Source organism: Eleginops maclovinus, chromosome 18, assembly GCF_036324505.1.
Source record: "Eleginops maclovinus isolate JMC-PN-2008 ecotype Puerto Natales chromosome 18, JC_Emac_rtc_rv5, whole genome shotgun sequence".
Taxonomy (NCBI): domain Eukaryota; kingdom Metazoa; phylum Chordata; class Actinopteri; order Perciformes; family Eleginopidae; genus Eleginops; species Eleginops maclovinus.
Genome location: NC_086366.1, coordinates 25,475,251 through 25,489,208, shown reverse-complemented (window position 1 = coordinate 25,489,208; position 13,958 = coordinate 25,475,251). Strand labels below are relative to the sequence as shown.

The window sequence follows — 13,958 nt, the reverse complement described above, 5'->3', positions numbered from 1 at the left end:
GCCATGAGGCACAAAGCAACTTCAGACTCTGGAGACTGTGAAGAAGATGAGTCAGAGGAGGAATAAAGGAAGTGTAACTATCTTAAACTCAGCCTTGAACATGTATAGTATTATTTCTCCCTCTGCAGTGAAACTGAAAAGCACTTATCAAAGGTTATTATAGCAGCATGTCTTTCAGTGATCTGACATTTGCATATTGCTTTTTCCCATTCTATCGCATAGACTTTTGAAGTTGTGTATGGAGACAGGTTGTAAAGGAAAGAGTGAACCCACTGTCATTCACAGTTAGCGCAGTGTGCTTTTCCTGGAACCTCGCTGGGTTTTCTTGCTGTTCTCTCCAAGGACAAAAGGTCAAAAGTGCTGCAGAATGAACCTCTGCAGATTCAGGTTTGACTGGTTTGGCAGTAACAACATGGATGAATGTAGAGAACTGGGTACAGTGTTGGATGCCCCCATTCATTCTTTGTTGCCCAAGTCAGTAGGTAAAAGTATTTTTGGGCTAAAAGACGTACAGTATGGATGTGGTTTTATGTCACATTATTTTGGGAAATGTCGCGCTGCGGCAAATAAATTGATGATGCGTTCAGATTTGTGTTGGTTGGGCACCCCATAATAAAACCCACTTTGATCTACAATTTCAATCCACATTGTCATGTGTGCATACATTTGATCAATATTGCCTTTTCTTCATCAGGCTCTTCCCAGCATTAGTTTCTTTTTGACGCTTCCATGAGTCATGCAGTAATTGGTTGAGATTGAAATGTAGATACACTGATGCCTGCGTGAAGAAAGGAGTTATACATGACTGAGAATATGTGATGTGTGCATGTGAGGAGGGAAGAGTGCATGGAAACACACTGTTGTGTTCTGTAAATCTGCTCACACCACACAAAGGAGGGGACACTCAAAACACTGTGTGTGTGTTTGTGTGTGTGTATGCACTCATAATTTCTACTTACGTAACAACAGTAAATAGTAAAAAAATTACTGTTATTAAGTGAAGGTACTGTATTGGCATAGAAAATGACTTGTAAGTACAATAGTAAAATGATTCTATAAGTGTAATGGTCCATTTTAGAATCATATAAATGAAATTACAGGATTATGATTATTGACGTGTTAATGTCTATATCACTGCTTGTAAAGGTGGAGCTGATATCATTTCCTTTACGGCGAATGGACTGCATTAATATTATTCTTCCTTTATATGCTGCTCATAATTATATGTTAATTTATTATTGGATATAACAAGGCCAGGGACCCCCCATTGACCCTGACCTTAACCCACCACATAAACAACACAACATCTGTACCGTATATACCATATTTTGTCAAATATTCACTGTAACCTTTTTTGGGATTTTATATTTGGTGTAAATATTTCATTTTTTAAATTGGATTTGAATTACATTTTAAAATATAACATTTTTTCAATTGTTACATTTTTGAGCTTTTAACTTAAAATGTATTTCCTATAATTGTGTTAATGTTTGCATCGCGATTAAAGCAAGTTTCTTGAATGTGTAACTCTACTTGGCAATGAACCTGATTCTGATTTTTATATACGTAGATTAAAATCAGAAACTAAAAAGTAACTAAAGCTGTAAAATAAAAGGAATTGGACTAAAAAGTACAATATTGACTTCCAAGATGTACTGGAGTGACAGTAAAAAGTACTTCATTACATTCCTGCGCTCTACTGTGTGACTCACCATCCATGTCGAGTCTCTGCATGATGATGGCCAGCTCCACCTCGCTGGGCATGTATCCCAGAGAGCGCATGGCCATGCCCAGCTCCTGTTTGGAAATGAAGCCGTTTCCGTCACGATCCAACACCTTGAACGCCTCCCGGATCTCTGCCAAAACAAACGGGAAACGGAGTCAGCATGTACCCCCCTGCTTCACACAAACACTATTTCATTTTCACTGTGTGTGTATTTCACTTATTTCTTTACTCATCTGTATTTTTGGAATTCCTTTCTGTGGCAGTGAGACACTTCACAATAATCTTGCATTTTATGATTCCTGCTGGCATTTCACCATTCCTCTCTTTTTCATCAGCACTCGCACACCTTTCCACCCCCCCCCCCCCTGTCTTCCTGTCTGACCAAGCTTCGGTCTGCGGATTATAAAATTGGTCTCGCACCACTGCCTCAAGTTAACAAGATCAATTCTACCCATCGATTCATTTTCTCCCGCTGCTGTCACAGCTGCTGCCACCTCTGCTCACTTTAGTCATTTCACATTCTCCAAAGTAACCCTTCGGTGTGTCCCTTTATTCTCTCCAGTTTCTGAAAGTCACTTCCACTGATCCTGCACTGTACCAAACCAGTCCTGCTTTGCACACTTCCCCTTTGTTTTAGATGGTAAAAAGAATCAGGAAACATCCCTGACACCAGTACCTAGATATTTCAGGTAGAGTTTCAAAACTTTAAAGAACTGAACAGTTCTTGTATGTGTTACACATGTAAAGTATTCTGATTCCAATAAGTATTCTAGACGTATATCAAACATTAATCCACTGTAATCACATATTCTTCCTAGCAGCACACAATAGAAGATGCTCCTCTTATTGCTTTTGATGTGATATATCTGATTGGAGGCTCAGGATTATTGAGTTCTAAATTCTTTATATCATTATCACTGTATAGCAATATTTTTGCAGCGCACTGCACGACCAAATACAGTAAGTTAGGGTATCGATTCTCTTCTTGCATTTAAGGCTGAAATTATGTCTACTGTTGAGGAATATATGCATTATGTATCATCTCAAACTGTATTGCTTTGGAATGATTGCAGACTAAAATTGATTTAGCATGTCTCCAATTATCTATAGCTTACAGTTTTGACCTTCAATCAATTCATCACACTTAAGGCTTGCTGATTAGTGGAACAGGGTTCTCACAGCTTGATCTCAACATTGGGAATGTACTTTTAACCCTTTCGTTGTGTTCAAAATCTGTTTCCGTTCATGGTGTTCGCGAGTATATTTTGACCCATGATTTAACTCAGTCCAAAACACTCAAAAACAATGACCAGCATCCAATATTGTTTTAACTACATCATAATTAAGGACTTATGCATTCATAACCAGACCATCCGGTTCGAATCTTATTTTACGGCCCAAAAACACATTACCACATATTTTTAAGTAAACAATGGGATTAAATTCACTAATTAAATTCTCTATAGTGAAGACCGTGGATAAATATGTTATCTGAGTATAATAGAGTAATATAAGAATATAATTTCCCCTAAAACTCAAAACATATATATTTTGCTTTGTTTAAAGTGAGGATGAATCTTGATTGGGCCAACTTTAACCCAGAGTCACTATCAAGTTATTGTATCATTTGAACTTGAAACTTTTCACGGGAGACTCGAACACAACATAAGGGTTAACAAAAAGATCCTCAGTGGATACTTTGAAAGGGAAGCTTTAACACCCAGCCGGCTAATTTATTTATGACAAAGTAAGGGGTCATAAATAATCCAGAAATATATCTCCTATGAAAGCATAGTTGATATTTTACTGACGCAGTCAATACTCTCAGTTATTACAGAGCGGTGCAGTGATGACACATTCTGTAGGTAAATCCAAAAGTGGGCGACGCAGGGAGCCCCTCCAAAAAAACCAATTGGAGTTTCCTGTTGGCTTTGACGTACTGCTGAAGATAAGCGCTGAGTAAAAACACACGTTATGATACCGCCACGTTTTGTTCAGCAGAATAATCTCCACATATTAACACAACTTTATGATTTTTTAAGCTTAAACGTAATCGCCAATAAAAAGCTACAGCGGCTATAAACACAATACATCAAGGTCACATGACTTCACGTCACCCCCGCTAAGCTAGTGACGGCTAATATTCAGCGTGATAGCGTCTCATTTAAACACTGTAAGTCCCACTATTTTTAAGACACATTGAAGCTTTTGACATTCAACAGTGGAATATTTACTGTCATATTTTATGTTGTAATTAAAATATATTAAAATAACTGCTTTAGTTATCACCATGATTTTGGTGGCGGTTTCTAACAGTGTGGCTAAACTCATCTTATAATAAGATTTGATTTCCTGTAGGAATCAGAAGCCGGTCCCAGTCATGGTTCCTCAATGTCAGATGTGGTAAATAGTGAAAGTGAACACTGTTCCCCTTAAAAAATGAAGTTGTCAGGTGCATTTAACTTATAGAGCCAAAAGTGATAAATATGCCTCAGGGAGACATTACACAGCAAGGATTGTAACTTTGTGAAACAGGTACACATGTTTTCCACTTTCTGAACTGTTAATCATTCTGAGATGCCTGACAGTGTGATACACTGCGCCTGCACTTTTACTGCATGAAATGGCTTTGTCTTTAGCTGCAGTGTGGAGTCAAATAAATCACATTTGTGGGTTTCCCATAATGTAACTTTTCTAGTGACCACACTCATGAGAAATGTATCAAATGCACCAAACAAAAGTGCACGAATGAACAGCAGAAAACCCTTTGTGCTGCAGCTCTATATAAAACACCAATCTGGTGAAGCCAGACTCTCTGCAATGTTACTCAATGCTGGGGATGTACTAACATAACAGATAGACTTACAGAAACACATTTTTTTTGTGACTTTGCTAGTTCTGTTACTTTGGAATATCATAAAGGATTTTGAATTAGACGGCGCTATGTGCAGATTTTTAAAACACAAATTCAATGAAAATACTGAAAAGAATAAACTCAAAAACTAAGTAATGATTATTCCTTCTACCTCAAATCAATGTAATGCCATCTCCTCCAGTGGTGTAATGTAACTAAGTACATTTACTCAAGTACTCTTCTTAAGAATTATTTTAGAGGTAATTATACTTCACTTTAGAATTTCCGTTAACTGACACTTTATACTTCAACCCCGGTTCATCTCAGAAATATTTTACTTTTCACTCCACTAAATTTCTACCAAACTTTAGTTACTAGTCACTTACTAGTTACTTTAATATAACATGACAGTACATACTCTGAATTAATCACTTTTTCATGAAAAAACAAGACTTTATAAAATATGATGTTAAAAAAAAGTCAACCCTTTTAGTAAAACTGGACAATTGATCAAGTAGCAGATTGATAGAAATATATGTACTATATTTCTGTTTAACATCATTTGTATTTCTCTTGATATATTTTTTTAAACTTTATTTTAGAGGAAGGGAACTTTTACATTTAATACTACAATTAGCTAATTATACTACATACATTTTCATTCCAGCACTTGTAACAGAGTATTTTTACAGTGTGATTAGTACTTGCCCTTAAGTATAGGATTTGAATACTTCGTCCAACACTGTCTCCTTCAATTTTGAGACATGTTAAGATATTTTTAGAACTTAAATATATATATATATATTTCTTTGTTTCTATTTCTAATTAAGACTTTTAAGGATCTGTGGAGACCATGTTCAGTCCTCAGCAAATTGTAATATCATGTTGTTATTTTTTCACCCTAGATGAGCCCCTTGATGCTGATTCTGATATTTAAAATCTCCATTTTAGATGAAATAGTTAGCAGTAACCTGCAGTTGTTGTTTGATCACAATGTCTGCTTACATGTTCAGTTGTATTTTAATGAACTGACTCACTCTCACAGCAGAGCCTCTTTTGTACACCGTTGCGTCAGCAGCTGGTTCACTGGCTGCTCAACGTGTGACCAAGTCATCAGTGAAATCAACAGGCTCCGCGGTGCTTTAATAAATGCATCTTTCAGAAGTGAGCCTGCAGATTGTAGAAGGCTGTACGGTGAGGAGAGAGGAACTGACAGGCTTCTGGTGTTTTTAAATACAGGTGGAATGTCACTTCTCTGAAGAACACTATGGCTACATGACATGCATGAGCACACTGTTGAGCACTGAATAATTTGAGAGTGGAAAGTGGAGTAGAAGGTTTAACCCCATCCTTCCCGTCAACCTTGGGGTTTCTTTCCTTTAAAGATAGGACACACTGCATCATTTTGGATTCAACAGCAACACAAATTCAGTTATACCACATCCAATAATCAAATAATGCAACACAATCTATGGCGTGGTTGTATTTTTCTCATAAATAAGGCAGCATGATATGAAAAAGACAGCTTTTTGATACAAAGGGGAATAAATCATCCTAACTGAGTGGAAATGTATTGCTATAGAGTGTTTTCCAGCTGCGCTCAAACAGTATGTGTTCAAGAAACTGAACCAAAAACGCTGTTATGACATGAGCCCATCAATCATGTCATTATCTGCTGTCACTGTGTACCGGTCTGCTGGCGAATGATATGCAACAACAAAATATCAATGGAGTGTTAATGATGAATCATCTCATTAACAGAGAACATGTTGGGACTGAGCTGAACAGCTACTGTAGACAATACCAGGTCACAGTCTGCGACCTGCATCCAAACAGCACTGAACAGCTGCTCCTGAGCAAGTAAAGCAACATCATCATTTGTCACAATAGAGAGAATGTTTTTCTAGGATGCAAATGCTAACAACACACATGAAAGGCATACAGATTATTCCCTATGCATGTCATGAATACATCTAGCAGGTAGTCAGGCTTTTGTTGAGTACTTTTGCGTGACTGCCTGAGTGTGTTGGAACAGTATAACAACATGGGGACTAGGTTTGTATTTCCAAATGAGTCCATTTCATGCATAACTGCTCCTTTCCATGAATACTTGTGATGCAATGAGAATATTGAACTGTTTCCCAACAAAACAAACTGAAATTTAGAACAGCAATACACCTACCAAGAGGACAGAAGTAACAAAAGACGTAAAAAACCCTCTTTTGATGTAACAGTAGCAGAGCCTCACGGTGTTAAATGTATATGAGGGAGTGTGTCCATGACTGTGTATGCTTGAATTACTGCTGCGAGTTTACTTGCATTATGTAATTCACTAAAGATGACACGTGAGGCAGCAGAAGTTTTATACTTATCTGGTTCAAGATTAAAATATATATTAAGGTCTGATGTTTTTTTGTTCCACTCTGCATATTTAGAGTTATATAGAGAGTTATGATGCAAATGTATGGTGGCCAACACGTGCTAATGTGCTACAATGGCCCAAAACACTTCAATTTAGAGGAAAGCACTGCACTTTCAAAAAATCACATGCAAATCAAGAACTCTCGTCACCAACTTGACAACACATGCACAACTCTGTAAATAAAAAATGCTACAAGAATCTTAAAACACAACAGAAACGGGCACACAGCTGGGATCGGAGTGCCTGTTCATGTTCAGGGATTATGAAGTTGGCCAACTGTCACTGTTACTGGAAACTCCCCCTATATGCACGTTTTATTGGTTTATTTTAAAAATGCGATAACAAGATTCCTTCCAATATTATTGCGGATCTGCTAGCTATCTGACCTAGCTAACGTAGCTAACCTAGTCATTACTAATAAACTAACAAATCACTTAAATCGTGAAATAGGATAACTCTGAATAGTGATAATTGTATAGTTTTATACTGTATATTGTAAAGTGCAGTGTGTTTCTTCTAGTGGAAGTGTTTTGGGCCCTGGTAGAGCATTTTCACCTGTAGGGCTCCGTACCAATGCGTGCTTAAACTGTTCATTGTCATGAGTGAAACGTTCAAATAGGGTGCAATAAAGATGAATATAATCATCAGTAACAGAAGAACCATAGAGTCTCGTTTTCCTGCAAGGTGTGATACAAAGAAAACACAATCCTGATTTAGCTGCCTAGGTGTACCCAATTATAACAAATATGATGTTCCTCTTCATGTGGATTCACAAGACTAATTAAGTCTCTGCTGATCCACCAATCAAGTTATCATTTTATCTCTAGGGGATAAGAATATAAAATATTACTGAAAATAAAATGAAAAAATCACCAATTATACATTATTTGGATCCCTGATTAATACTTCCTGTAGCCAGTTTAATGAATGACTTCAGGTGTGCAGTGCATTGAAGAGAGGAAACACTGTCAGCACCACGGACAGCTCCTCACACTCCTGCTGTGTATGGTATATATACAGAGTGATCCTGTCTATCCTGACAGTCAGCCGGTACACCTGGTTACAATCTCACATACAGAACCCTCCCTGTATCTGTCCTGTACAGAGTAGTAAACACTGCAGACCAATGTTCCCTTAACATCTCACATGCAGGTTACTGCTATGACATAGTATGTACAGAAACTACAAATACCAGCCAGTAATTAAAGGCTACAGTTCCCAAGACTATCAGAGGTGGAAAGCAACTAAGTTAATGTATTCAAGTACTGTAAGATCAATTTTAAGGTATGTGTACTTTCAATTTACTTTATACTTCTACTCCACTACATCTCACAGGTAAATATTGTACTTTTACTCCACTAGATATACAGTATCTCACAGCTTTAGTTAATTGTCTGATTGTGCATTAAAAAACACAACTTTTAAGGTAATGAATCCTGGTGCAACAAACAGTCTTATAATGTCTTATGAAATATCACATCTTGCTGATAATACTTTACTGAAGTAAGATTCTGAAAGTAGGACTTTTACTTTAGTAAAAGATCTGGATACTTGTTCCACCACTGTACACAATTATAAATGCATTAATTATTCAGACAATGAGAGAAGAGCGTATCACTGTTGGAGCGCTAATTATCTTTTGTATTTTGTCAGAATGAGCAGTGCTTAGCTCCTAGAAACTTCTGTAGCAGCATGTCGTGTGTGACAGAAACATGTAAGGTTACCCACCACAAACAGCGCTGTCTCCTGAGCTGCATCGATGCTGTCGAGTGGCTCAACATATGCCAAGTTATGTAACATGCTGTGCGCCTCGGGCGACAGCTGGCAGGAGTTATGTATATAAGCTGTATTTTCTATGCATATGTTTCCAGAGGAACAGTTGTTGTCTCTGCACTGGTATCATTTTAGCTCACGGCAACAGTATTTTATAAATCCACAGATGCTTTCTGTGTTGACTGTAATTTACATCTTGGATATTTGTCCGTGCTTTTATTCATAAAACGTGTGAATGCATTTAATTTCTTTATTAAAAATGCATAGTATTGCTTTGTTGTTTAATGCTAAACAATTGTTTACCTGCTTTTTAATTCTGTTATGGCATAATATTAACAGGTATCATTCCATCATGTGTTCTGTAGCCTGGGAAAATATTTATTAATAGTAAAAAAAAAAACATACATGAAAAGTAAAAACTCATTAGCACCTGCGTTAAACATCCAGACCCCTGTAGCCCCTTGGCGGTGCAGTATTGTTGGTCAGTAGCTGCAATCCCTCTCCGCCTCCAGCTCATCCAAAACTCTACTGCAAGGACTTTGATATATATGACCAATCACACCGATCCTTGCTGCCTTGCACTGGCTACCTTTTGCTTTTAGAATGGATTCTAAGATTTGATTACTGACTGTTGAGGCCTTGAGGGCACTCTCCCCAAGCTATCTATCTGACCTTTTAAAGCCCTGTGCCCCGTTCCGCACCCTTACATCCTCAGAGGCATCGCTGCTGGTTCCAAGGTCCAGATCCAAACACAAAGGAGACGGAGCCTCTGTTGTCAGAGCTCCTGGACTCTGAAACGCCCTGCCTGAGGAGATCAGAGATTTTAGAATTGATTTGTTTTTGCTTTCTGTTTGACTCTGTTTTTATGTTTGGATGCTGGTGTTTAGTTCAGTTGCCATTGTGTATTTTTATGTGAAAGCACTTTGTAACTTGAAAGGTGCTATATTAATAAAGTGTATTATGATGTTATACACAGAATAAAGTACACTGTGGTGTTTCAAACTTTTCTAGTTGGTAAAATAATCCTTCCCTATCCAGCCTCTGGCTCTAGAATTTAAGTGTCTTGCTTTTTTTCAGATTCAAGCTACATAGTCAAAGGTCAGAAACCACCCAATGAGAACCGCTGTTTAAAAGCCTGTGGAGTTATAAACAAGCTTCCTAATGCCAGTCGCTGTTCCCTCTCTCCTTAAAGAAACTCAGTCCTGGTGGCCCTAGGAGACACAACCCCCCCCCCTCCGTAGGCTTCATGCCGTCCTGCTCGACACTGAAAGAGGAGCTGAGTGCCGACCAGGAAGGATTTCTTCCTCTGCCCTTTCACTGAAGCTTTTATAAAATAGCTTATTTTAGTTTTTGCTGTAAAGCCTGTCCCCTGCACTTCTATAATGTGAAGTCTGAAACTCCCCGCTGTGGATACAGATCCAGCTCGGCGAGTGTCTGGATCCTGCAGTCTCCTTACAGACTGAGACTGGAGCTCTGGGTAACACCACTAACTTTAAGTATCTCTGTATAAACTGTCTACGCTGCGGAAATGGCGCTGTAAGAAAATTCCGCTGTACAAAATGTTTGGTAAGTTAGTTTTCAATCATAAATCCACTCATAAATAATACATTCTACAATGTATTAATTTTATTAATGGCTTGTTCAATAGTTTTCTATTTTAACGTTTTAATTATTTTTAATAAAGGATGTGTACGAACATGATTTTATTTGGGAGCAGCTCCTCTCCTCTGGGCTGTACGGACGTCAGCGTGTGACCAGTGGTGTTTGCCTCTGAGGGAGACTTGTGACAGGGTTAGGAGATGTGTTTTATTGCACCTTTATGTATTCTTTACTTTTGTCACTTTGTTTTTCAAGAAAGATGTTCCTATTTTGCCTCTGGCTAGTGAGCCCTTCTTACTAATTAGACAACATCGTTTAGTTTTGCAAATTATTTGTTTCCAAAAACTCAGAGTCCCCATGTTGTTATTCGGTTCCAACACTCTCCTGCAAACATGGGTCAGTACTCAACAAAAGCCTGACTCACTGGTAATTGTAATAAGGAAATACAGTGGAAACAATCTGTATGCCTTTTATGTAAATTGTTTATTTATTTGTTTGTTACTTCATTGTTCATTCATTCATTATTGTAATTCTGACAAAGCTGCCTAAAAATGCATTCCTATCCTGCTGCTCCAGTGAGGAGTTCATTACCGTGCTGGCTCATGTGTACGTACGTAAAGTAGACAACATTTGACACGGTTCCAATCAAAATCTTTAGGACTTTCATGAACTTTCCAGGCCCAATTAAATTGATTGACCCCACACAGCATACCTATACAGATCGTGTTTTTTTAATGTTGCGACACTGACAATTGTTTTCGTAAGAACCACAAGACTTTGCAGAAGACACTAATTAAGAAAGTTGCTTGAAATTTCTGTTCATTTTGACACTTACATATTTCAAATAGATGAATAACAAAGAAAAATATTTTTGTTCAAGACCAATGTGTCTTTCTTATCAGAACTCTTGTAAGATACTATCAAACTATGTCAACATCTGAATCTAATGTCAAACCCTGAGAGCAAATGCTGTAGCTAGGTAACTCCGGAATGCCAAATAATTTTGTCAGTCTAAATACCCAATGTTAGCTAGGTATAATATACCGCAAATACATTAGACTCCGCCCACACAGGAAATCTATCATTTCATACCATTAGCTGCACTTAAATTGCATGATCTTGAGAGCACCTTTGCTAGCTTTAGGAACAAAAAAATTAATTAATTAATTTGATGCACAGAATATGCAAATTCAAACACTCCAAGATTTGATTCCCACAAAAATATTATTGAAACCTGTAGATTTTCCTTGAATATTGTCAATTTCTCTTCTATATGCCTGGCTTTAACCATACTGTAAGTTAATTTGCAATGAAAAAAAGATAGGAACAGTCAACTCTGCTCTTGCACAATTGAGCTACGTCACATTATTGCTTTCATAGGAACACTCATTTCCTGAGGCAAAGGCGGTCCATCTAGCAAACCTACGCAGGGGGAAACACCTGGGTCATTAACTGTAACTGGCATTTGGGTGCAAAAGCTGAACTAAGTACACAAAGCCAGTCTTCAGTTGAGTGACAGCAGAGCACCTTAAGGCTTCTCTCCAGATCACATCTGCTCTGCTTGATGGCACAGGTTGTGCTTGAGTTCACAAACAGTGACTGAAAACTCTCAGATCGATAGAACATCTTGTGCATTTTGTTTCTACAGCCTATAATTCTTGTTTACTGATTTAAAGAGTGTAATTCAGCTCTCTTTCCTGCTGCAATGACTTTTTGTGCTAGAAAGAATTGTTGCCTCAGTGGCTCAATTGGTAGCAAATAATTATCACATAACTTGCCTTACAAGCTCTCTTTTCCCCACAATTGCAGGAAAAAAAACAGCCAGCTACCTCTGGGTGACTGAATGAATGAATGAATCTTAAGGCCTCATCCATACAGTTAAAAATTAAATCCCTAAAGCTGATAAAAGCTTCTCCTTCCAGATGAGACATTTAATGCTGTAAGATTCATAACGGCGCTGCACAAATAAAGTAAATATCTCTTAAATATCAGCCGCTTCAAATATTGTGAGGCAGGAGTGTTAAACTGGCAGTACTTCTCTTTGCCAGCAGGGAGCATTCCCACTGGTTGCAAAATTGCACAGATGTCTATGAGAAAATGACCCTACTTCTCAATTTATTACCGCAGTAAACCTTTTTCTCACGAGTTAATGGTCTCAATGGTAATTTGAATACTTTTTTACTCAAACATGAAGTTGATATTTAATATATTGGCACTATTCAGAGTTAAAAAGACGATAAAGTAGGATATGCCATAATTGATTCACAGTGGGATTTTTTAGACTTGTGAAAGTTAATTGTATGTAGGCTGACAAAATATTATTTTTTCAGCTTAAGACATGTTGCATCAGTTACTAGCAATCTACTACAACTCCGTCATGGCTGGTCTACCTTCAAATGCCATCCGACCTCTACAGCTAACTCAGAATGCTGCAGCCTGACTGCTCTTAAACCTCCCCAAGTTCTCCCACACCACACCTCTCCTTCGCTCCCTTGAACGGCTGCCACTGACAGCCACAATCTGCTTCAAGACCCTGGTACTGGCCTACCGAGCTGTGAGGGGATCAGCCCCTTACTACATCCAGGCCTTGTTAAACCATACAATCCAGCATGTGCACTTTGGTCGGCAACAGCCGATCAGCTTGCTACTCTATCTCTGCGAGAGAGACCCAGGTACCCCTCAAAACAAGTCTGTTAGCTTTCCTGGCTCCTAAATGGTGGAATGAGCTCCCCATTGACAACAGAACAGCGGAAACTCTGCATATCTTCCGTCTGGACTGAAATCGCAGCTGTTTGATTGCATCTTAAATTCTTGCCAAAGAAAAGAGCTTTCTAACAAATTCACCAGCTCTTTCACTGGTAGGACTTGCTTTAAGGGAATATATCGGCACTTTCCTTGTTGTTCTCCATGTGTTTGCATTTATTGTTTGTCTTTTTGGACAAAGCTTCAGCCAAATTAAATGTATTGTAATGGAAGTTAACAAGATGGATTTTCACAAGTCAATTCGGATACCTTTATCAAAGACCTAACTGGAGACTGAAAAACGCTCCCAGCAGAATGTGTGACATCTGTGCACTGCGGTCTGACTGATTTAAGAATGAGTGTGATTCTTCAGGTTAAGTGACTTGCTGACAAGCACTTCATAACTGATAAGGCAGGAATGAGTCATTTCTCATAAGAGAGTCTAAACAACCAAACTGTTGACCTTCGAGCTGCACGCCTTCTCTGATCCCACCACTCATCCAGCATGAAGTGTATATTACACTGATACGGTAATTACCGTCGACAGGCTGCAGTTTGTCAGTTGTCCTCATAATGACCCTCTAACCACAAGCCGTTTCTTACTCACCAAACAACATGCAGCCGTTGGAATAGGAATGAGAAATTCATACGCTGCAAATATCTCCATGCATATTAAAACCCGACCCTGACAGAGTATCTGGTTATTACCGTGCTGTGCAAAGCCAATTTTCCGGGCGCAGGCTTAATGTTGCAACGAATGGATTAATATTTTGGAGGTCCGGGGAGTTTGTTTGCCGCCTGTGAGGCTGCCACTGCTGACTCCTGCAGACTGTAATTGATCA

The 13,958-nt window shown here is 38.4% G+C and overlaps 1 protein-coding gene across 1 annotated transcript in view; it reads right to left on the bottom strand.

The window, feature by feature from the left end:
* Positions 1–13,958, bottom strand: part of caln1 (calneuron 1) — a 109,877-nt gene that overhangs the window by 76,790 nt on the left and 19,129 nt on the right. The window contains exon 3 of the mRNA XM_063907873.1: positions 1,713–1,856. Within this exon, the coding sequence (XP_063763943.1) occupies positions 1,713–1,856 (144 nt within the window). The remainder of the gene's footprint in view (positions 1–1,712; positions 1,857–13,958) is intronic.